Source organism: Schistocerca cancellata, chromosome 5 (assembly GCF_023864275.1).
Source record: "Schistocerca cancellata isolate TAMUIC-IGC-003103 chromosome 5, iqSchCanc2.1, whole genome shotgun sequence".
NCBI classification, from domain to species: Eukaryota; Metazoa; Arthropoda; class Insecta; order Orthoptera; family Acrididae; genus Schistocerca; species Schistocerca cancellata.
Window position 1 is genome coordinate 497,122,049 of NC_064630.1, and position 25,517 is coordinate 497,147,565.

The following is a 25,517-nucleotide window of genomic DNA, read 5'->3' on the forward strand; positions in this document are numbered from 1 at the left end:
GGCCAGGACAGGAATATCGTTTGTACTTCCGTTTATTTCATTTTCTTAGAAAATTCGCCGAACTTACCAGATGCATCGTATATTTTATGTCATCTCGCATGTGGTGTCAGTTTCATGTTGCATTGACTGTCAGTCTCGCTAAGTTAAAAATTTATAAGCACAAATTGTGCTAAACTATCCATGACGGAAGATCAGTCAGTCAGTTGTAACTTGACAAGTCTCTCAGTTAGCAAAGTGTACCGCAATTTTTTTGAATGAAGTAATAATTTTCAGGTAAATAATAAAGAGTGACAATTTTAGTTCCGAAAAGCAACGTGGTCTCACAGCTGGCCACACTTTCACATTACGATATATAATGAAAGCTGTACAGAAAAATCAAATAGTATTCGATTAGTTTTCATATATCAATAAGTCATGTGATACCAGTGCAAAAAAATTGCTTTGTAAAGCATAACAAATAACAGGCACAGACGATACCTTACTTAAATTACTACTACAAATGCCAAATAAAATCTTGCAATATTCTTGGCACCCGTGGTCTAGAAGTGGCGTCTTTAATTAGTAATCAAACAGTCATGGGTGCCGGTTTCTAACCACGTAACTGTTCAAACGATGAATAAAAATTATCAGGAATCGCTGCTGAAAACTTCGGCACAAGACGTGATCCTCGTTCGCCAATTGCCTTTTCAAAGAGGACGGAGCAGCGCACAGCGGTTCTGGGGACACTCTTGCCCTTGGGGTGGGAAACTGCCCTTAAAAAGGCGGAAGGATCAGCAACGAACAACGGCTTGACGATGCAGAAAGCAATGGAAACCACTGTATTAAACAAGCATAAAGTGTAGTCACAGGGCATTCGTCTTGTAATCGGAAACGTATCTTGAGTATATCCGCATAGGCAAAATATTTCCAACTAGCCCCTATTCGGGTCACAGGGAGGGGCCTGTTGAGGTGGAGGCAACCATGAGAAGAAGATCGAGTAACCAATGAAAGGATGACGTTCTACGAATGTGGGTGTGAAATTTCAGAAGACTGAGCATGATGCCGAAGCTACCTAATGTCAAAATGGAAATCCTAAGGCTACAACAAGACCTGGGGAAGGGGGGGGGGGGATGGTCAGTGAAGGGAGATGCTAAAAAGAGGAGGAGCATTTCCGGTCAAGCAAATGTAGGATAGTGTCAACAGCAGCAGAAAATTAAATAAAGGGAATAGGATTCGTTATGAATAGGAAGGCAAGGCACAGAGTGAGCTACTGTGAACAGTTCAGTGATAGGGTTGTTTTTATAAGAACAGAGAGCAAACCAACACAGGCAACAGTAGTTTTAGTGTACATGCCCATGTCGCAAGCAGAAGGTAGAGATTAGGACAGTCTATGCAGATGTAGAACAGATATTCAGTACACGAAGGGAGACGAATATCTAATTGTCTCGGTGGACTGAAATGCGGTGGTAGTCAAAGAGTAGAGAAATGTGTTACGGGAGAATATGAATGAGGTAGTAGGAATAACAGAGGAGAAAGACTGAGTTCTGCAATAAATTTCAGCTGGTAATAGCGAATAATGTCTCAGAGAACGACAAGAGGTGATGGTACACTTAGAATAGACACGGAGATAGGGGAAGTTAGATTACATGACAGGCAGAGATTCATAAATCAGGTATTGGATTGTAAGGCGTACCCAGGAGCAGATGTAAACTCCGATCATATTTTAATAATGATGAAGAGTAGGCTAAAGGTTAAGATAACACTCAACAAGAATCAGTGAGCCGAGGAGTGCGATATGGACGTGCTAACGAACGAAGGACACACTTGAAGTTCTCTAAGGGTACAGAAGCCGCGATAATGAATAGTTCGGCAGGCAGTTCAGTTGCAGAGGAATGGACAACTCTAAACAGGGCAACCACTGAAGTTAGAACGGAAACCATAGTTACAAGAATGTAAATGTGAAGAAACCGTGGGTAGCATAAACTTCAGTTGTTCGGCAAAAGGAGGAAGTACAGGAATGTTCATGGAAATTGAAAAAGACAAGTAGCTTAGCAATGAAATAAACAGGTAAAGCAGGGAAGCTAAGACGAATTGGCTGAAAAAAAGTGAAGAAATCGAAAACAAAATCATTATCGGAAGGATTGACACAGCATATAGAAAGAAGATGGTAACAATAACAGCAGAAGGGTAATTCCATTGTTAAATGCAGAGGAGAGAGTGGATAGGTGAAAAGAGTACATTGAAGGTATAATGGGCATCACATCAGCCACGTAAGAGGACGGCCTATGCAACAAAACGGAGGGCTCTAATCGACTCAAAACACAAGGAAGCACTTTTCCATCCTATAAGAAAGCGGGGGTGGGGGAAAATCCCTCTGAGCATCGTATAGTGAACCTTGTTAATCTGTGCCACACTGTTTAGAGTTTTTTTAAATGTAACTGACATGGTTTTGTCGAGATACGCGAGTGTAAGACCGTTGTAATCAGTATGCAACACAGACAGGTGATAAGTGACAGTGTAAAAGTGTTTTTGTAATCAGCCACAAATGATATTCTAGAATTAACTATAATTCGACCACTAACTGCTGTCAGACTGTATAATTCGACCACTAACTGCTGTCAGACTGCACATAATTCTACAATGTTACAGTCATTCATCCGCTCTGAAAGACACTGGAGACACTGGAGATACTTGGACATGCGTGTCACCACCAGCAGCCACGCCGAATTCAGACGACTCGTCACCAATAGGGTCTGTGACCAGTCTTGCTAACGCAAGGTGGGTGTTGTAAAGACTACACTGAGCGGAGGACATGTCTAATGACGTGATGGAAGAACAGGAACTAGCTACTAGGGAAGAGGTAGGGAATGAACTATGGAGGATAGAATTTAAAGAACTTTGGATGACGTAAGATCCATAAAGATAGAAGGGGTGGAAAATATTAAATCGAAATTTCTAAAATGATTAGGGGAAGTGGGATCCAAACAACAGTTCATACTGGCGAGCGAGCGAACAGTATACCAACAGACTTACCGGAAAAAATCATCCATACAAGAATAATTCTCGTATAAGAAGAACAGGAAAGAAAATTGATGATCTACTAAATGACGCCCACTTTTTCTATATGAGAGGTAAAAGCACAAGAGAGGCCGCTCTGACGATGCAGTTGATAATGAAAGCAACACTGAAGAAAGAAGACATGATCGTTGCATTCATCTACCTAGAAGAGAGAATTCGACAATGCAAAATGGTGTAAGATGTCAGAAATTCTGAGAAAAACAGGGGTAAGCACTTGGGTCAGACGAATAATATTCAATATGTACAAGAACCATAAGGAAACGGTAAGATTTGAATAGCAAGAACGAAGTTCTAGGGTTAAAAAGAGTATAAGAGAGGGATGTAGTCTTTCGCCCCTACTGTTCAGTCTGTACATCGGAGAAGCAATGAAGAAAATAACACGAAAGTTGAAGACCAGGATTAAGATTCAAGGTGAAAGCCTATCAATGATAACATTCTCTGGAAACATCGTTATCCACAGTGAAAGTGAAGAAGAATTACAGGGTAAGTTGAATAGAATGAACTGCCTAAAGAGTAAGGAATATATGTACAGAGTAAATCGATGGCAGATGAAAGTAATGAAAGTAACAGAAATGAGAATAGCGAGGAACTTAACACTAGAATTGTGGACCACAATGTAGACAACGTTAAAGAATTCTACCACCTGAGCAGCAAAATAACTCACGGTTGACAGAACAAATAGGACTTAAAAAGCAGACCAACACTGGCAAAAAGGGCATTCTTACCCAAGGGAAGACCACTAGTACCAAACATAGGCCTTAATCGGAGGAAGAAATGTCAGTGTACGTGAGTTTGGAGCATAGCATTGTGTGATAGTGAAACATGAACTGTGGGAAAACCGGAACAGAAGAGATTCGAAACATTTGAGATGTGGTCCCAGGTGGACTGATACAGAATGAGGTGGTTATCTGCAGATCCGACGTGGAAAGGATTATATTGAAAGCACTGGCAAGTAGAAGGGAGATGATTATATGACATTCGTTAACACATTACGGAATAAGTTCCAAGGTAGTAGAGGGAACTGTAGAATGTGTAGACGAAGACAGAGATTGGAATCCATCCAGCAAATAACTGTGGACGTAGTTTCAATTGCTACCTTGATATTACAAGGTTAGCACGGGAGAGGAAGTCATTGCGGACCACGTCAAACGAACCAGAGGACTGACGACTGAAAAAAGAAATGGATAATGATATACTTAGAAAAAATTTAGTACAAGCAAAGGCCTATTCCAAGACTTCCCATACAACCACTGCTATTCAAAATACACTGGCGTTCAAAATTAAGCAACAAACTGTTATTTCCCCGTCCTGCTTTTCATTCATAATATAATCATCCAAACTGTCAACGGATGTTCGTAAGATAATGTTCTGCACGGAACATGACATACCGGGCAACGGACTAAGACGCCAACGATGACATGAGGTCACCTGTCAAACGGGGTAGTGGTTGCTGGTTAGTCCTATCGCTTTGTACACAGGCACAGACGGTGCAGCATGGCACGGAGAAGACGCCTTAAACATTCTATGCGGTGGACGGCCTAGGAAGAACGGAAGCAGGACAGTCACTAACTGATGTGGCCCGATGGCTTAATGTGAAACGTTCTGTTGTTCCTCGGGTGTGGCGACAGCTTATAGAGACCGAGACTGTATCCCGAAATCCAGAGCAGGGACGACAACGTATGACGTCAGAGAGAGAGGACCGTTACTTGACTGTAAGGGCACGACGGTACCGCTTTAGTACTGCACGGCTACTGGCATCTGAACTCGCAGCATTCACTGGAGGTGTTGTATCGAGGCAAACGGTGTACAGAAGGCTTCGGCAGAGCTGCCTTTATTGTCAGAGACCTTCTTTACTTGTACCTCTGACTCGTCTTCAGAGAAGGAACACTCGAACAACTGTTCTTCATACTGTACGGGTGGCGAGGTTTCACTTCTGCCAAGTATCGTGACGAGGTCTTGCGACCTCATGTGCGGTTGTTGCTAGGTTCTATGGGTTCAACTTCGTATTGATTGACGATAATGTTCGATCTCATAGAGAACAAGTGGCAGACGTTTTCTTGCAGACGGCAGATATTGTACGGATGGCGTGGTCTGCTCGCTCTTCTGAACTGAATCCCACAGAGCACGTCTGGAATGCACTAGGGAGACGAGCTGAAACACCTCAGCATCCATCAACCACTCTCAAACACTTATGAGCAGCTCTGCAAGAAGAATGGACGTTATTGCCTCGAGATGAGATTTATGACATCATTCACAAAATGCCCCGTCATTGCCAGACGTGTATTGCAGCCATAGGTGGTAACACCTCATACTGAACAAACTAACCAGTTGTCGGAATGTGTGTACAAGTGCGTCAAATTCGAAAAGAACGAACAACATTTTTGTCTACCGTTATGCATGTTGCAGTTGTTTACGTTATATATTCTTTAAGGTTTTTGTACATTACAATTGTCAGTTTATACTCTCCTGTGGCAAAATAAGTCCAACCTTAAAGAATTTCCGTTTGCAGCTTTAATTTTGGACACCAGTGTGTATGCAGATACCTGCAGCAGAAAGAGAAAAGTAAGAGAATGGGGCTACAGACTGCAAAGTGTATCAGCATCATTTACTACATTCTGATGACCATTTTATAATAGCACAAGATGGGAATGATTCCAAAATATGATCATATGTAATCAGTTAGTAATGGAATATGAAAACCGGGATTTGAAGACAGTGAAAACACACAATATCTTATTTAACTGTAAATAAAGGGAAAATACAAAAAGGTCATTAGTTTTTGCTACCTGGATTTCATTTTAGAAAAATGAGGAAACTAATATTTACAAATCAATAAAAGGTTTGAGTGATAGAATCAAGGGATGCCAAATTTAATCTTACGTAACGTGAATATGATGAATAGAACAAATACTCATATTCAAATCGATATTTAAGAGCATAGTCCTGTATGGAGCCGAGACCTGAACGACTAACGAGAGAAGATCTGGAGAAGATCTGCCTTAATCTCAAGGGAAGACCGTGTAAGGAACACCGAATTGATGGAGGTAAAGCGAGTGGAAGAAGGAATGTATGATATGACAGACCGAAGGAGATTACAAATGGTATGGGCAGATAAGACTGAAGGAACAAGAATACCGCCCGGGTTCCCGGGTTCGATTCACGGCGGGGTCAGGGATTTCCTCTGCCTCGTGATGACTGGGTGTTGTGTGCTGTCCTTAGGTTAGTTAGGTTTAAGTAGTTCTAAGATCTAGGGGACTGATGACCATAGATGTTAAGTCCCCTTAGTGCTCAGAGCCATTTGAACCATTCGAACAAGAATACCAAAATTTATGCTTCGGTGGAAAATCAGGGAAGAAGAAGAAGATCGATTTTTACCTGGATCCAAAATAAAAAGGTAACACAATTTGGTGCAGAAGAGGATACACTAAATGGAAGTACCTCGTGGAATACGCTTGAAGACATGTTTTTGAGCACTTGCATAATACTCATTGTATTGTTACGTTGCAGAGATATTTCTGTACTGAGGACGCCAGAATTATAAAAATTATAAATGTCATCTAAAGTATAAACGCATTCAAGGAAATATTCTTTTTTCTGTAATGTTTAATTACTTTTTAGTTTAATTGCCCTCACTAGCTGCTAGTTTGTTACAAAAATGTCGTGCATAATTTTGACACTTTATGGTTTTGATTCTGTATTTTTCCTTGTATGTTCTCTAGACGCAAGTCTCTCTATTGTCTTTTTACAAAATGATTGGAACAATAAGCCGGACGCAGCGGTGTTGCCATCTGTAACTCCTGCTACCTTAAAAACACGCCCGCAGTCTGACACATTAAATGCAAATGTTCTGTACCCACATTGAGGTTGCACACAAGAGTACTTTAAAAACTTACTAAAACTGTCTCCAGGAGGAACAGTGGTTTCTTTATCACAGTTCATTCGCAGGATATTGGAAATGGTTTTACAACGTTTGAATTAAGTTTTCGAGTTAGTTACAGTAGAAGCTGTAGTTTAACATGCGACAATGTCATAGAAATAATAAGCAAATCCTTTCGCACCACAAACACTACTTTTGTCGACGGATGTGGACTGTGGCGAAAGTTGAAAAATGTTAGACAGGGTATGAATAGGTAAACAAATCATGTACTCTTCCCTTTCCAGTATTTTAGATAACTTAATTTGTGATGTTGTGCAGTCAAAGAAAATCATTGCAGAGGTCAAATTTATAGAAAAATCTGACTTGTAATTTGAAAACTACCTTCGTAACATTTCGATCTGTCAGTCATTAGTCACCCATTATTTCTTCCATTCATTAAGACAATATTCTGGTTGGTGCAGTTCCCACATTTTTGGACGTCACATAAACAAATGTGTTTTCGAGGTCTGTTATACACAGAATGCTGAAACTTTTGTGAAATTTAGTTACTGCTGAGTGTCGCAATTCGTACTTCGTGTCATAGTACGCAGGACGTTATCATCTCCTGCTTATTATGCAAAATTAAATTTTACGTCGAGTTAGATTTTGTGCTGGGAAGTGAATATACAGGATTTAGGAAATCATGAAAATTACGAATACGAGCGAAAGGAGTGGGATTAAAATCCCTTCACTCCAGAGAGCTAATACAGGTTCAATAAAAAGGAGAAGTGATACAGTAATCTACATTTTCTTAGCTAAACTTTCATCAGCCTTTTCACAAGAGATTCGTAGAAAGCAGCGACCTTATATTGAAGGGTAAGGATATTTTCTTGGCACAGGGACATTAACTTGAGTTTTTGAAGAGAGATGCTGAAGGAAAATAAAACCACAGAGTCCCGATCAGGAGCGGTCGCCATGAGGACTAGGCTTGCACAACTTGACCGCTGCCCCACACCATTCAGATGGACCGCCCAACGCACGGTCCAAATAATTGATTCAGTTAGAGAGTAAACATAGCGTGTGGTTGGTTGCTTGCACTGGTAAGTTCAGGCCGGAGGGCATGAGTGTCAATAGAATCCTGCCGTTCTAATCCCGCCGATGGCGCAGAGTCAACAAACTGGCAACTTCAGCGGCAAACACACGCGCACCGGGCGTGGTTGGTGCGGTTGTGACCTTCGGGTTTGCTAATTTCACAATCCATGATATACATACGGCAGTAAATATGCGTTCGTAATTTCCGACAGTGATGAACAACGAAGACTACACTCATCACAGATAAATACAGGTCCTACGTTGTTCTACACAAAATTTTTTTTTCAATGTGAGGAAAGACTTACTATGAAATATGTTAACATGTATTTCGTATATTCCATGGATTTTATTTGAAGCCGGCCGGTGTGGCCGAGCGGTTCTAGGCGCTTCAGTCTGGAACTGCAGGTTCGAACCCTGCCCCTGGCATGGTTGTGTACGATGTCCTTAGGTTAGTTAGGTTTAAGTAGTTCTAAGTTCTAGGGGACTGATGACCTCAGAAGTTGAGTCCCATAGTGCTCAGTGCCAGTTTTTTATTTGAAAATTGAACATACATTTAGCTCATACTCGTAAATAGATGGCCCTGAAGACACTATCTACAGAAACTGAAGAACTTAAGCCGGTAGTGAAGTGCCTGGAAAGTAGTTACTGGACTAAAACTTATCAGCAGCTGCATCTACGATTATTAAATGAAAACAGGACTGAGAAACGATCTTGATGTTCAGGGAATCTCTGCCCAATGGAGCTACTCTAATTTCAGATTTCGTGGATGTTCGAAATTACCCAAGCCGAATACATGGAACACCACCACTGAGAGGTGACAATTGTAGTTTCTAAAGTTAACTTATTCTTGTAGTAAATTATTATTATTTATTATTATTATTTCTTTCTTTTCTCAGACGTTATGTCTGATCGAAAATGGAAAGTGACGCGGACCTTGATCAAGCGTGACTTCCTTTTAACTGTATGGTATATGTTATATTGCATTTAGGAACTTCCGAGTAATTGAACATGTATCAACAATTACGGATTTCTGTAGTTGTATACATATGTTTGGATGTAGCTGTATTGCGTTGATGTACTGGTGGATATTGTGTGGTATGACTCCTGTAGTTGATAGTATAATTGGTATAATGTCAATTTTATCCTGATGCCACATGTCCTTGACTTCCTCAGCCAGTTGTATGTATTTTTCAATTTTTTCTTCTGTTTTCTTTTGTATATTTGTTGTATTGGGTATGGATATTTCGATTAGTTGTGTTAATTTCTTCTTTTTATTGGTGAGTATGATGTCAGATTTGTTATGTGGTGTTGTTTTATCAGTTATAATGGTTCTGTTCCAGTATAATCTGTATTCATCGTTCTCCAGTACATTTTGTGGTGCATACTTGTATGTAGGAACGTGTTGTTTCATTAGTTTATGTTGTATGGCAAGTTGGTGATGTATTTTTGCTACATTGTCATGTCTTCTGGGGTATTCTGTATTTGCTAGTATTGTAAATCCACTTGTGATGTGATCTACTGTTTCTATTTGTTGTTTGCAAAGTCTGCATTTATCTGTTGTGTTATTGGGATCTTTAATAATATGTTTGCTGTAATATCTGGTGTTTATTATTTGATCCTGTATTGCAATCATGAATCCTTCCGTCTCACTGTATATATTGACTTTCCTAAGTCATGTGTTGGATGCGTCTTGATCGATGCGTGGCTGTGTTAGATGATACGGGTGCTTGCCATGTAGTGTTCTCTTTTTTCCAATTCACTTTCTTCGTATATGTTGATGTTATGTGATCTAAAGGGTTGTAGAAGTGGTTATGAAATTGCAGTGGTGTAGCCGATGTATTTATATGAGTGATTGCTTTGTGTGTTTTGCTAGTTTCTGGTCGTTCTAGAAAGAATTTTCTTAAATTGTCTACCTGTCCATAATGTAGGTTTTTTATGTCGATAAATCCCCTTCCTCCTTCCTTTCTGCTTAATGTGAATCTTTCTGTTACTGAATGTATGTGATGTATTCCATATTTGTGGCATTGTGATCGTGTAAGTGTATTGAGTGCTTCTAGGTCTGTGTTACTACATTTCACTACTCCATATAAGTAATTCAATATTGGTATAGCGTAAGTATTTACAGCTCTTTTCTTGTTTCTTGCTGTCAATTCTGTTTTCAGTATTTTTGTTAGTCTTTGTCTATATTTTTCTTTTAGTCCTTATTTAATATTTGTATTACTATTTTTTGCCTGCATCCTGTTTTTTCCATCACTTCTATGCAGTCGCTGTGGTTATCCAATAAGTAATCTTCTTGTTTAGTGTTTTCCCTTGACTATGCTATTTTCCTTACATTTGTCTGTTCCAAAAGCCATATTTATATCATTGCTGAATACTTGTTATCTTTAGTAACTGTTCGAGTTGTTGATTAGTTGCTGCCAGTAGTTTTAGATCATCCATGTATATCAAATGTGTGATATTGTGTTGTTATGCTCCAGTAATATTATATCCATAATTTGTATTATTTAGCATGTTGGATAGTGGGTTCAGAGCAAGGCAGAACTAGAAAGGACTTAATGAGTCTCCTTGGTATATTCCACACTTAAACTGTATTGGCTGTGATGTGATATTGTGGTTTTCCAATTTTTCATTACTATGTTTAGGAACTGTATCTATTTAGGATCTACTTTGTATATTTCCAATAACTGTAATAACCATGAGTGGGGGTACACTATCAAAAGCTTTTTGGTAATCAATGTATGTGTAGTGTAGCGACCTTTGTTTAGTTTTAGCGTGATATGTCACCCCTGCAACTATTATCAGTTGCTCTTTACATCCTCATGTTTCTTTTCAGCAGCCTTTTTGTTCTCCATTTATAATTTTATTGTGTATTGTATATGTCATTAATTTCTGTTTAATGACTGTATTTTGTATATAGTTGGTAGGCATGTTACAGGACGATATTTTGCTGGGTTTGCTGTGTCTGCTTGATCTTTCAGGTTTCAGATAAGTTATTCCTTGTGTAAGTGTATCAGGGAATGTGTATGGGTCTGCATTGTAACTGTTAAGTAATTTAGTTAGATGTGAATGTGTTGGGATGAACTTATTTAGCCAGAAATTTGCTATTTTATCTTTTCCAGGGGCTTTCCAGTTGTGCGTAGAATTAATTCCTCAGGTGACTTCATGTTCCAAAATTATCACTTCAGGCAGTTGTGGTATCATCTTGTATGTGTCTGTTTCTGCTTGTATCCACCGTGCATGTCTGTTATGTTGTACCGGGTTTGACCATATGTTGCTCCAGAAGTGTTCCATGTCTGTTATGTTTTTTGTATTGTCTATTTTAATGTGTGTGTTATCTATTGTCTGGTAAAACTTCTTTTGGTTTGTGTTGAATGCTTGGTTTTGTTTCCTTCTATTTTCACTTTTTTGTATCTTGTAAGACGTTTGGGCAATGCTTGTAATTTCTGTTTCTTATCGTCTGATTGCTCTATCGCTTCTTGTTGCGAGATTTTACTTAACCTTTTTCGTTTTTTGTCTAATATTTCATTTCTTATAAATTGTGTTAGCTGTCCAATGTCTCTTCCCAGTTTTTCTATTCTGATCTGTAGCCTGTGTTGCCATGCTAGTTTTGTGGGTTTCTTCTGTGTGTTGGTTCGTTCTGATCTCTGCCTAGTGTGTATATTTAGTGTAGTGAGTGCTCCTATATAAACCAGTAGTTGTAACTCTTCCATAGTTGTATTTTCATTTATTTTGTTGTGTATGACGGAGTTGATAGTTGCTTTTGTTGTTTCGACTTGTGGGTTATTTGGTGGTCTATGCAAGATTGGTCTAATTTCTGTATTTGTCATTGTATTCTATATATGTCAGCTGAAATTTTTCTTGTGTATCTAACATGTGTGTCACTTCATGTTCTATTAGTGCTTGTTCTGGTGGCTGTCTTAATATTTCGTTTTCCTCTGTTTGTTTAATTGATGCGTGTTGTTCTTTGTTTGTATGCTCTGGGATGTATGAGTCCATTACTGTATTTTCTTCTTCTTCTTCTTCTTCTTCTTCTTCTTCTGACTGCACATTATTTTCTTCCAGTATTTGTTGCTCTTGTTGTTTGATGTTTTCTGATTCTGACTGGGGTATGCTGTTATTTTTTATTATTACCCGGATCTGATCAGCTAGCCGTTGTTGTGTTAAAAATTTTACTTCTGGGTATCTGGTAATGTTGTATATACTTGTGATCTGTATCCAGTTGTGTTGGTTGATAAGTTGGTTGCTTGGTAATAACAGAACATGAAGTGTCAGTTGACTTGATCTGACCATCTCATCCTCTGCCTTTGTTTTCCTTCTAGAGTGATTGCAGGAAGCATTTCCTGCAAAAAACCTCTATTTGGATTTAAATCATTTTCCGTGTGGCTAGTAGTGTCGTTACCATTGTGGACGGGCATAGGGTTCAAGCGTCGACCCTGAACTTGACAGCGCTTGTCCGAGGCTTCTTTAGTTCTGTCCTGAACCAACTAATCACACTAAAAGGGGGTTAGCCCTTTTAATGGTTTTTTCTTTTCGTCTCCTTTTACGACTGGCAGAACATACAGGAGGCCTATTATTTTCCCGTGCTTCCACGTGGTTTATTATTATTATTGTTATTATTATTAATATTTTTAAAATTATTACTGTTTCCATATTAATCATATACAGTTGATGTTCCTGGGACGTATTTACTTCATGCTACATCATCATCGTTTTCATATTATGATTTCATAATTAACGTTCCAGTTTATAGCTTTTGAAACGCGTTGAATATTAACGAAATACTTTAAGGCGTAACTCTTGAGGCCGACGATCCATGAAGTAAAAACCTAAACAAGAATACAAAATTTATTCACAATTGGACATCACATGTACTATGACGTTACGTAAGAGGTCATAGCCAGCTATGGAGTAAAGTATTCACGTTCTCCTGCGTTCACTTCTGCACCAGAGAAATATGACAACAAAAATTGTTGGCAAGTACTAAACTGAAAATATTTATTCCTCGAAACAGGTAATTTCAAGAAATATGCAGAACACCCTTTTTGTTGGGTCATCACCTTCCCGGCTGGTTTAATGCAATTTGCTTCTGTTCTCACTATCTCTCTGGCTTTCTCTTCCCTCTTCATCTCACTTATTCGTATATTCCGCACGTTCTCAATTACTCTGCGGCTACATTTCAACGACTGTACTCCGCTACACTTTTTCGCTTCTCTGGCTCCCTGTACTATCGTGAGAGTTGCATCTCTTTTTGTTGATGCGGTTCTACAGGCGTTCTTTTCCTCGTTTTATACTCCGACGAGCCTCTTCATTTTAGCGCTCCGCCTTATTTTCTGGATCCTCTTCTAGTGTCATATCTCAAATCCTTCGTTACTCTTCTGGTTGTCCCACAGACGATTTCTTTCATAGTCCTGTGTTTCAGATACAAATCACAATTACTAAAAGAAGTGTCAGAGAACCTCTGTTTCATAATATCAACAACGTTTCCCAAAGAGCACTGTCTTTGTATGCGTACTATATTCGTTTCGTCCGATATTTTGCTCCCGTAGTAGAATTCAGTCACTTCATTTCGTACATGGTTCCCAATTTTGATGTTAAGTTCCTCCATAATCCCATTTCTACTTAGTAATATATTCCCTTTTCTTTGTTTTACTCTAAATATTTATTCTAAGTTCCGTAGACGATTCAACAAGTGGTTTAATGCTTCCTCACTTTAGCAAAGGATAGCAATCTCTCCAGAAGTATTATGATTAACATACTTTCTTCCGAAATTTTAACATTTTTGAATCTTTCTTTTATTCGTACATTGATTAATAGAGGAGAAAGACCGCCCCACCGTCGTATTCCCCTCTTATTTAGAGCTGTTCTCTCTTGGTCCTCTACTCTTGTTAGTCACTCTCGGTTATTGGCTCTGAGCACTATGGGACTCAACTGCTGAGGTCATGAGTCCCCTAGATCTTAGAACTACTTAAAGCTAACTAACCTAAGGACATCACACAGTTCCATGCCCGAGGCAGGATTCGAACCCGCGACCGTAGCAGTCTCGCGGTTCCGGACTGAAGCGCCTAGAACCGCTCGGCCGCCGTGGCCGGCCCGTCCTTTTACATAGAAGCCATTTGTACCTATGTTTCTATAAATTATTATGGTCTGTATTCGGAATGCGTAAGCTGCCAAGCTGATAGTGTGGTACAATTTGAATGAACAAGGCCGCTGCGACTGTTAGAATTCCTTAGAATGGAGAACACGACCGGTTTCGAAAATTAAATTTGCATCTTCAGGTGCTTCAGGTTAAAAGATTAAAGGTGTTTTTTTAACTGTATACAGCCATTCGCAACATTTTTATCTAGGTATTTAAGAATTCTGATTCACGAATGTGTGAGCCTCAATGATAAAATGTATTGGGGGCTAAGGCCTTCCCGAACCTCCATTGTACACCGCCTGGGAGGAAGCGCCGCTGTTTCCAGCGCCAACTAACGGCAGTTCTACTGACTTCAAGCACCTGAAGATGAAGATGCAAATTTAATTTGTGAAATCGGTCGTATTTTCCAATAAAGATTCTGACAGTCGCAGCGTCCTCGTTTATTTCGGCTGTGGTTCCTCTACATATAAAAAAAGGGAGATTTTGTGATGGGTCTTACACTTACCTCTACTCGCCATCTTCAAGACTGCATCATTGGTATATCTCCAGTTGTACACATTTTACATGGTAACTGGGATAACCGTTCTGTTTACACTCCTCCAATGTTTTTAGAAATGGTGAAAGAATTATATCCATCACTTTAGCTTTACTTCGTCGCAAGTCCTATTCAGTTTCGTCAAACTTCAATGCTGAATCCCCTACGTCTTCCAGACTCAATCCAATTTCCTCTTCCTAAAACGTGACAAGACAGTTCGCGTCCCTTGGAAGACGACCTCGCCCGACCCTCACCCGCACCCGAAGCCCTGGGTGCTTCTTTCCACCTAACGTCTCTGTTTTCAACATTAAAAAATGGCAACTTCCTCGCATTTGATTCCTCCGACAGTTTGTATTTCCCTCTGTACTCGCCTGCTAAAATTAGACTGCAATGTACTGAGACTAACAGAAATGTAAAGGGAAATGGGCAATAGTATTAATACGTGTGATACAAGTTACCAACTGCCAAAATATAACTGCAGCGAGCCTGATGGAAGAAAAGTAGGGCAGGATTAAAAAAGAAACTGTGAGAGGCAGAAGTCTTAGACTAACATGAGAAATAGAAATACTGTGTGCGATTACAGTGACATAATAAATCGGAAACTGGAAATTTGTGGTAAGTCCTATGGGACCAAACTGCTGAGGTTATCGATCCCTAAGCTTACTCAATATAACTTAGGCTAACGACAACACACACATCCATGTCCAAGGGAGGACTCCAACCTCCGACTGGGGGTAGCCGCACGAGCCGTGACAAGGCGCCTCATACCGCACGGCTATACCAACAGTATATGATCCAAGCAGTACGTAGCTCACGTAAGAAATTATAATCAATATAGAATGGTTCGCTATAAGAAGAAGCTATGATGCAGTGGCAGATAAACTTGAATACACAGTAGAGCTCTTAATGACGCCAAACGTCATCTGAGGAACTGTCGAAGAGTACTGAACACCGGAGAAACACGGGCAGAATTCGACTACAACTGACGAGGCCACTAAGCTACACGATGCGGAAGTACTTTAGAAGTTAGAGCAAGAAGAACGGCTAAATTCTGCAGCACAAAGAAAGCACAAAAGCGAAACTTCTGAGAGCTTCTTAACAAATGTCTGCAGCCTGTGACTCTAAGGAACATGACTTACTTAAGTTCGAGTAGTGAACAGATAAGCTTTAAGAACACATAAGAATAAATTGTTTAACAGGGTAACGGTGTCTTCCTAGAAAATGCTAATGTGATGCGAGGTAAGGCACTCCACGTGAGATCAATAATTCGTCACATTTTTGTAACGTGGGTTCCGTTTGCGGGAAGCGTCGGCTCGTAACGTAAGTTGTGCAGTGGTACAACAAGTCTTTACATTATCTGCAATTAAGCGAATAATTGTAATGGTCTTCCATCATGGGTGAGTGTGCCAGGAATCTTGAATCTTGTGTAGAAAGCATATATCATAATTTGTTGTTTCTTTTAGGTGTTTTCGATTATGGTACTTGCTAACCCAGGGAAAGATCTTATAGAAAAAAGCCTTGTACGGAGGGTTGTGTGCGTTTTAATCAACCTTGGGATATAGTGACGGCAGCTTAAAATCATCCGTGTCTGACTGATAGAACAGGTTTCACGATCTAAGTTTTGTGAAATGAGTTCCATAATTTAAGAAAGTAGACGGTGTTGCGAATGGGGCAGGGTGGAAGAGTTTAATCTCATTTGGTGAGTTGAAACCAGCAATTCTACAGCAGCAAATAATGTAGTCTGTGGAGAGAGTAAATAGGATAGTCGTACTGTACTGATTTTCCTTCAGAAATATGTTGTTGAGGGGAGGGATACAATGCAAGACGACAGCATTATAAAGTAGTAAATTCACCAGTTATTCCATAAAGGAGAAATGTTGATTAATAAAAATAAAGGTTCGACAATACTTACTTTCTAAACTTTTTACTGTTTCGTTAAGTGAAAGGAAAAGGTAACCGTAATGCTCTGATACTTCACCTTCCCCGCGGAGAACGTAAAACTTCTGGTTCAGAATATGGAGGAAGATAAATCATGAGAGAGAGATTAAATGAATCTTTGAATGGAGCGTAGTGATGTGGTGTGTGTTGGCTTTACAATAGTGTGCGTTGTAATCGTTTACAAATAAATATTTCTATTGAAATAATGAACAGCTGCATAAGATGAGTACCCCTTGGAGTTCCATGTTATTAGACACACAGCTTAAAACGACACAGGAACAGGATAACTTAGTCTATAAGTATTTTAGTGGGCGTCATGGGCCGATGAGGCTTGGTACACTATTTTATATCTCGTGCCGGTGGTATAAAGGATTTAATTCGAAAGATTCTGACGTCATAGACTGTTACCCAGCACGAGAAATATCAGGTTTCTGTGGATATCCTCGCACGGACAAATGAGCTGCTGCTCCGTCTGTTATTATTCCTCACAAGCAATTAACGGATTCTTTGCTTTTGACTGTTTTTCCACACCACTCCACGGTGCACCTATAATCAAGACATCTGACCAAACCATCTATTTCCCCTGGCTTGCGTCACTTTAATTCTATGAGAGTGTCCCCACGGTCCAGGGCTAACGTTTTAGCTGCTAATCCTGAAGTCCTAGGACCCGAGTTCAAAGCCAGCCTCTTTTTAGATTTATAGCCAAAATCATCTGCTATGGCTCCAGATAACTGAGTGTTATTATGGATGTTTGTAGCTGTTTCATCACTTTAGATACCAGGTAGGTATAATGTAGTTCACTTTAGATTTGGAAGTAGATTCTCTCGCACATTTTATAGTAGATCCTATCTAATCGTCACTCCTATAGTTCCTTAATGAGTTTTGCAGACCTTGCTGGCATGCCTGAGCAAACAGTATAAAATGCTAATGGTTGAACTGTGTAAGCATTCACTTGAGCACGAACAACTGCTACAATTCCGCACTGCATTGATAATGACCTCATATAGGTCGAAATCTGATCTGCGTTGTGACTATACATGTCATATTAAAGCAACTTCATTCTACGAGTGATTGCTGCTCTATCTAACCCAATATAACCACAGTCGTTGCGTGCACCCATCCCATGGAGGGCCACCTGAATATAAAATGTGTTATAAAGCGTTTCTACACTCCTGGAAATGGAAAAAAGAACACATTGACACCGGTGTGTCAGACCCACCATACTTGCTCCGTACACTGCGAGAGGGCTGTACAAGCAATGATCACACGCACGGCACAGCGGACACACCAGGAACCGCGGTGTTGGCCGTCGAATGGCGCTAGCTGCGCAGCATTTGTGCACCGCCGCCGTCAGTGTCAGCCAGTTTGCCGTGGCATACGGAGCTCCATCGCAGTCTTTAACACTGGTAGCATGCCGCGACAGCGTGGACGTGAACCGTATGTGCAGTTGACGGACTTTGAGCGAGGGCGTATAGTGGGTATGCGGGAGGCCGGGTGGACGTACCGCCGAATTGCTCAACACGTGGGGCGTGAGGTCTCCACAGTACATCGATGTTGTCGCCAGTGGTCGGCGGAAGATGCACGTGCCCGTCGACCTGGGACCGGACCGCAGCGACGCACGGATGCACGCCAAGACCGTAGGATCCTACGCAGTGCCGTAGGGGACCGCACCGCCACTTCCCAGCAAATTAGGGACACTGTTGCTCCTGGGGTATCGGCGAGGACCATTCGCAACCGTCTCCATGAAGCTGGGCTACGGTCCCGCACACCGTTAGGCCGTCTTCCGCTCACGCCCCAACATCGTGCAGCCCGCCTCCAGTGGTGTCGCGACAGGCGTGAATGGAGGGACGAATGGAGACGTGTCGTCTTCAGCGATGAGAGTCGCTTCTGCCTTGGTGCCAATGATGGTCGTATGCGTGTTTGGCGCCGTGCAGGTGAGCGCCACAATCAGGACTGCATACGACCGAGGCACACAGGGCCAACACCCGGCATCATGGTGTGGGGAGCGATCTCCTACACTGGCCGTACACCACTGGTGATCGTCGAGGGGACACTGAATAGTGCACGGTACATCCAAACCGTCATCGAACCCATCGTTCTACCATTCCTAGACCGGCAAGGGAACTTGCTGTTCCAACAGGACAATGCACGTCCGCATGTATCCCGTGCCACCCAACGTGCTCTAGAAGGTGTAAGTCAACTACCCTGGCCAGCAAGATCTCCGGATCTGTCCCCCATTGAGCATGTTTGGGACTGGATGAAGCGTCGTCTCACGCGGTCTGCACGTCCAGTACGAACGCTGGTCCAACTGAGGCGCCAGGTGGAAATGGCATGGCAAGCCGTTCCACAGGACTACATCCAGCATCTCTACGATCGTCTCCATGGGAGAATAGCAGCCTGCATTGCTGCGAAAGGTGGATATACACTGTACTAGTGCCGACATTGTGCATGCTCTGTTGCCTGTGTCTATGTGCCTGTGGTTCTGTCAGTGTGATCATGTGATGTATCTGACCCCAGGAATGTGTCAATAAAGTTTCCCCTTCCTGGGACAATGAATTCACGGTGTTCTTATTTCAATTTCCAGGAGTGTATATTTTAACCTATTGATTTTAGGGATTACATGCATTTAAAGGTTTGGCTGACAGTATCATTACCGATTTGTGTTGTATTCCATGGTGGTGTTTTGGATGCTAATGGAATGAATGAGTAAACAAGGCAGAATTAATATTCTAATAGCATTGGCAGTGTTATGATCGCACTTGACATTTGAAATAAAGCAACCGCTCTTTCACCTTTGTTGACCTATTTTGAAACATTTCATATTGGTCTTTTGCTGTAGTTACCATGTTGTTGTTAGGCATGAACGAATTGCTCAACCTCATTGCAACGCTATCTCAATCCGTTTTCACTAATTATCCATGCAAGCAATTAATTGATCTGAGCTACAGGACATCGAAATGGAAGGATTCGATAGCTTGTCAGGATGATGAGATATTGCAGTTTGATCAGGAAGCTGCCTCCCTCCCTTCACGTACATACATCGTTAGAACCCTAATGGACCCACAAGTACCAGTGCCTTGAAGTCAGTGAATGCGTCCTCCACGCTGCTTGAGTTGAACATCGTAGTGTTCTCCTAATGGCCCTAAGAGGTCAAAGGAGACATAGAAAGGAAGGCGGCGTGGCGCGTGCTGAGTGCGCGCGCTCATTGCCTGATGACAGCTGCGTCACGGCACGCCCATTCCAGAGCACCGCGCGTCACCGTGGCGATGACCTGTGAACTTTCCCTCTGGACGCGTGCGAGACGTGAATGCGGAGTGGTGTTCGCCGCGGTCACGACCTGCACCACGAAGCCGGTCAACCGCCTCCCCTTTGCACATTCACGGAGAGGGTCGCCGCAGTATAGGGGCCAACAAACCTCAATAGTTTGATGACGCGCAAAAATGCCATGACAGGAAGAGGAAGGTTGAGACAGGCCTATTGCCGATGAATCTGATCAGTATTGGATGGAGAGTCTGAAGTAATCGTGTTTCATCATTGCATAACCAAAAATTAAATATCGGTGCACCGATTTGTTAGCTGATCGTCTTGCAAGACAATGCATAACGTATCACTCATCGTCACAGATCAGTAATCCTCAGCGTCTCTGAGACCCAACCCTTGTCCGCAATCAGGTATTAGCTACTACCCCGCCTCCTCCCCCCCTCCCCCCTCTCCGTCTTCCACCGCCATGTTCAACATTAGCGCATAACTAAACTTTAGAATGAAAAAGCATTTATTTTTTTCGAATGCTTTTATCCTTAAAATTACGATAGAAAAATGTTTAGTTTCTGTGAATGTTTCATTAAACCATGAACGAATGGGTCAATTTAGCCACTTGTATTCCTTATTTCTAAGAAACTTTTGTTGTTATAGAATCACGAATCAATCTGTAGTTCGTCGCGAGCGCTACTTGTCATTCGTTCTCAGACAAGAAAGCTAACAACATGCTTTCCCAGCGCCACTCTTGGTTCACTCTCATATGAATCCCCGTTTTAAATCGACCTCTTGAAAGTTTGTGCACTGTAATTAAGCCTAATGTTTGTAAATCACTTGAATGCTGGACTCCACACTTCTGAACTGCCAGAAATTGAAAGACTTTAGGCTAGCAATTATTTGTGTTTGATCACCGACTTACAATAATAATAATAATAATAATAATAATGTGTAGGCTCTATATTGCTCTAGTAGCTGTCACACTTATACTGTTACGTTGTTCTCTCAATTAGTTCGTAATTTGTTGTGAAGTAAATAAAAAGGCAATTTATGATCTATTGCGGAAATTACCTAAAACTCAGTGAAGGTATTTTCATGAGATAGTTTAGCACATACGTCTCAACTTAACGGTTTACGCGTGATAGAGAGAGAGAGAGAGAGAGTGTGAGAGTGAGAGTAATTCATGGACTACGTGAGGACGACAGATATCATATATTCATTTCACAAGGTGTAACCTCCACCGCATTGTGTCCAGTGTTGTTGCTTGTATTTATAAACAAATATAATTATTGCTAACAGTCTTACGAAATACTGATCACGCTAAAGATAATTCAATATACGAGTACACTGATGCAGTAAATACCAACACCAAAAATTAACTTAGAATAATAAAATTTCGGAAATACAGTTGTCTTGGAAACGTATTAAAGTGATTAACATAGCAAGATCACAGGTTAATATACGCGCGAGATAAGCTGTTGCAAATACAAAATGTGTATGAAATTCTGGAATATCAGGACGCGGATTAACCGTCAGAATGTTGAATGCAACCATGCGCACGTGCTTCTATTGTGTCGGGTTGCTCAATACAGGTTGCTGGTTGGTTATGATCCAGGAACTTTCTTCCGACGATGTCCCATATGTGGTCGATAGGAGACACACCTGGTAAGCGAGCACGCCAAGACAACATGTCAACACTATATACTGCATGTTGAGCTAAATTACCTGTATACGGACGAGCGTTATATTGTTCGAACTCGCCCCCCCCCCCCCCCCCAAACCAGTACGCTGTCCATGAATGGCAGCACAAATGGTGGAGTCATGAGACTAACATACAAATTTGGAGTCACAATTTGTGGATAACCACGAGAATGCTATTGTTGTCAACGAAATGGCTCTGCAGACCCCAAGTTCAGGTCCCCAATAGGTCTCCTCCTAAACAGTATAAGGCCATCATTAGAACCGAGACAGAATCGGCTTTTCTCAGAAAATACAACAAAACTCAATCCGGTCCTCCACTGAACTCTCTCTTATCACCACTGGAGCTGTAACTAGCGGTGGTTCAGGGTCAGTAGATTGCCATTCCATTTTTTAAGAGAATATACTCCCGTGAATATTTCGATTGATATGATAAAATAGTGTTAACCGAGCATGAAAAGTATGCACACCTATGCATGAGATCATTTTCAGCAATCCTGTTCAATGCATTAAGAAAATAGGAAATAAACGGATGGTATTCTCCTCAATACGTAAGACAATAATCAACTAGTTACACTAATTTTTATTTCTAACAAATGTTGAAGCTTACTATATCCTCTGAATCTCCCTCCCTCCCCCACCTTCTCCACTATTCCTCCCTCCCTCCCCCACCCTCTCCGCTATTCCTCCCTCCCGCCCTTCCACCATCCCTCTCTCCGTCCCTCACCCCTCTCTCCCCCACTCCTCCAATCCCTCTCTCCCCCTCCCTCCTCCCACCCCTCTCCGCCCCCCTACGTCTCACACCCCTCCCTACCTCTCTGCCCCTCCCTACCTCTCCGCCCCTCCCTACCTCTCCGCCCCTCCCTACCTATCCCCCATCTCCCCCTATATCTCCCGCATCTCCCCCTGATCTCCCTACATCTCACCCTCCTCTCCCTACATCTCCCCCACCTCTCCCTACATCGACCCCTCCTCTCCCTACATCTCCCCCTCCTCTCCCTACATCTCCCCCTCCTCTCCCTACATCTCCCCCTCCTCTCCCTACATCTCCCCCTCCTCTCCCTACATCTCCCCCACCTACCCCTACATCTCCCCCTCCTACCCCTACATCTCCCCCTCCTACCCCTACATCTCCCCCTCCTACCACTACATCTCCCACTCCTACCCCTACATCTCCCACTCCTCCCACTACATCTCCCCCACCTCCCCTACATCTCCCCCTCCTCCACTACATCTCCCCCTCCTCCACTACATCTCCTACTCCTCAGCCCCTACCTCTCCTCCGCCACTACCTCTCCTCCGCCCCTACCTCTCCTCCGCCCCTACCTCTCCTCCGCCCCTACATCTCCTCCGCCCCTACCTCTGCTCCGCCCCCACCTCTGCTCTGCCCCAACCTCTGCTCCGCCCCCACCTCTGCTCCGCCCCCACCTCTGCTCCGCCCCCACCTCTACTCCGCCCCACCTCTGCTCTGCCCCCACCTCTGCTCCGCCCCCACCTCTGCTCCGCCCCCACCTCTGCTCCGCCCCCACCTCTGCTCCGCCCCCACCTCTGCTCCGCCCCCACCTCTGCTCCGCCCCCACCTCTGCTCCGCCCCCACCTCTGCTCCGCCCCCACCTCTGCTCCACCCCCACCTCTGCTCCGCCCCCACCTCTCCTCCGCCCCCACATCTCCTCTGCTCCCACCTCTCCTCTGCCCCCACCTCTCCTCTGCCCCCACCTCTATTCCGCCCCCACCTCTCCTCCGCCCCCACCTCTATTCCGCCCCCACCTCTCCTCCGCCCCCACCTCTATTCCGCCCCCACCTCTCCTCCGCCCCCACCTCTCCTCCGCCCCCACCTCTCCTCCGCCCCCACCTCTCCTCCGCCCCCACCTCTCCTCCGCCCCCACCTCTATTCCGCCCCCCACCTCTCCTCCGCCCCCCACCTCTCCTCCGCCCCCAACTTTCCTCCGTCCCCTACCTCTCCTCCGCCCCCTACCTCTCCTCCGCCCCCTACCTCTCCTCCGCCCCCTACCTCTCCTCCGCCCCCTACCTCTCCTCCGCCCCCTACCCCTCCTCCGCCCCCTACCTCTCCTCCGCCCCCTACCTCTCCTCTGCCCCCTACCTCTCCTCTCCTCCCCCTATCACTCCCTGTCCCCTCACCACACCACTTGGCCATCCTCCCTCTTTCTCCTTCCCCCTGGCATCTTTTCCCTTCCTCCTGGCCTCTCTCCCCCTCATAAGTTTCTCTACCCTCCCCAGGCTCCAGGCTTCCCCCCACGATCCATGCTATCAAACACCCCCCCCCGCTGACAAGAGCCTCTGGCCCTGCCTCCTACCCACAGCACTCTACTGTGACCATCACCACTGTCCTCCCAAAACCCATATCCTCTCCTCACAGCCTTCTATCCAGCCCACCTCTCTCCCCCTCTCTCCCCCTCTCTCCCCCTCTCTCCCCCTCTCTCCCCCTCTCTCCCCCTCTCTCCCCCTCTCTCCCCCTCTCTCCCCCTCTCTCCCCCTCTCTCCCCCTCTCTCCCCCTGTCTCCCCCTGTCTCCCCCTGTCTCCCCCCTGTCTCCCCCTGTCTCCCCCCTGTCTCCCCCCTGTCTCCCCCCTGTCTCCCCCCTGTCTCCCCCCTGTCTCCCCCTGTCTCCCCCCTGTCTCCCCCCGTCTCCCCCCGTCTCCCCCCGTCTCCCCCCGTCTCCCCCCGTCTCCCCCCGTCTCCCCCCGTCTCCCCCCGTCTCCCCCCGTCTCCCCCCGTCTCCCCCCGTCTCCCCCCGTCTCCCCCCGTCTCCCCCCGTCTCCCCCCGTCTCCCCCCGTCTCCCCCCCGTCTCCCCCCCCGTCTCCCCCCTGTCTCCCCCCTGTCTCCCCCTCCCCCTCTCCCACTCTCTCCCCTTTCCCCCCCTCTCTCCCCCTCTCTCCCCCTCTCTCCCCCTTCTCTCCCCCCTCTCTCCCCCTCTCTCCCCCTCTCTCCCCCTTCTCTCCCCCCTCTCTCGCCACTATCTCGCCACTATCTCGCCCCTCTCTCGCCTCCCTCTCACCCCCCCCCCCCCCTGCGGGTTCAGGGGTTAGAATAGGCCCACGGTATTTCCGCCTAAAAGGAGTCTCACATGTTTCGGCCTTATGTGATGGTCCCCTCTCGGGTTTGACCTCCATCTTTCTAAATTATTCTGAAGAGCGAGCCAATTGGGCGCCTTACATGGTGCACTGTATCCGTCATGCAATTAGACCTTTAGCCGGCTTTCTCGTCGTTGCAATGGTGTCCCGCTCGTTTTCGATCTCTTGGGCGAGGATACGTCCCTGGGTGTGATTACCTCGCTGCACTCTGCAGTGTTTCTTTTACCTGCGACGACGACCTTGGACTCTTTTGCACCTAAGATCCAGCACGGTAGCCAGTCCGTTGTGGTGGGGCCGCCATGTACCCTGTTGGTTGTAGCCCCCTGACAACACAGGGATCGCTCTGCTAATGCCTCCGCCATTAACTCCCCACGTATGCCAAGGAGTAGATGCCTATCCTCCTGGGGTATCGAGACTCCCGGAAACGGCCATCCCGCCAGGTGGCCTTTGCTGTGGCTGGGTGGCGCCCGTGGGGAGGGCCCTTGGTCGGAGTAGGTGGCATCAGGGCGGATGACCCGCAATGAAGCGTGGTACATCATCTCTCGCTGGCGGCCAGCCGCCAGCAGTCTCTAAGCGTTCTCGGGCTCATTTTAATGCTCAGAAGTACGATCTGAAAACGTTCCCCTCCCTGGCCACGCCGTGGGAAGAGCGTAAGTCTCAGGATGGAGGTAACAGTTATTCGCCCCGATTCTTAGTTTGCACAAGAGCTGATGGGGAGTCTTTTCTCTCCACAAAGCCTCAGTTCTTCGTCGAGCATTTAGAGGACAAGTTTGGGGAGGTGGAGGGCTTGTCTAAACTGCGCTCTGGGTCAGTACTGATACAAACGGCATCCTCCACCCAGTCACGCAGGTTACTTGCTTG

The 25,517-nt window shown here is 44.1% G+C and overlaps 1 protein-coding gene across 1 annotated transcript; it reads left to right on the plus strand.

Moving 5' to 3' along the window:
- Nucleotides 1-2,676: 2,676 nt before the first annotated feature.
- On the plus strand, nt 2,677-23,783 carry LOC126188630 (uncharacterized). The gene is made up of 2 exons (XM_049930232.1): nt 2,677-2,730; nt 22,833-23,783. The coding sequence occupies exons 1-2, from the start codon at nt 2,677-2,679 to the stop codon at nt 23,781-23,783; spliced, it is 1,005 nt and encodes a 334-aa protein (XP_049786189.1).
- The last annotated feature ends 1,734 nt before the right edge of the window (nt 23,784-25,517 follow it).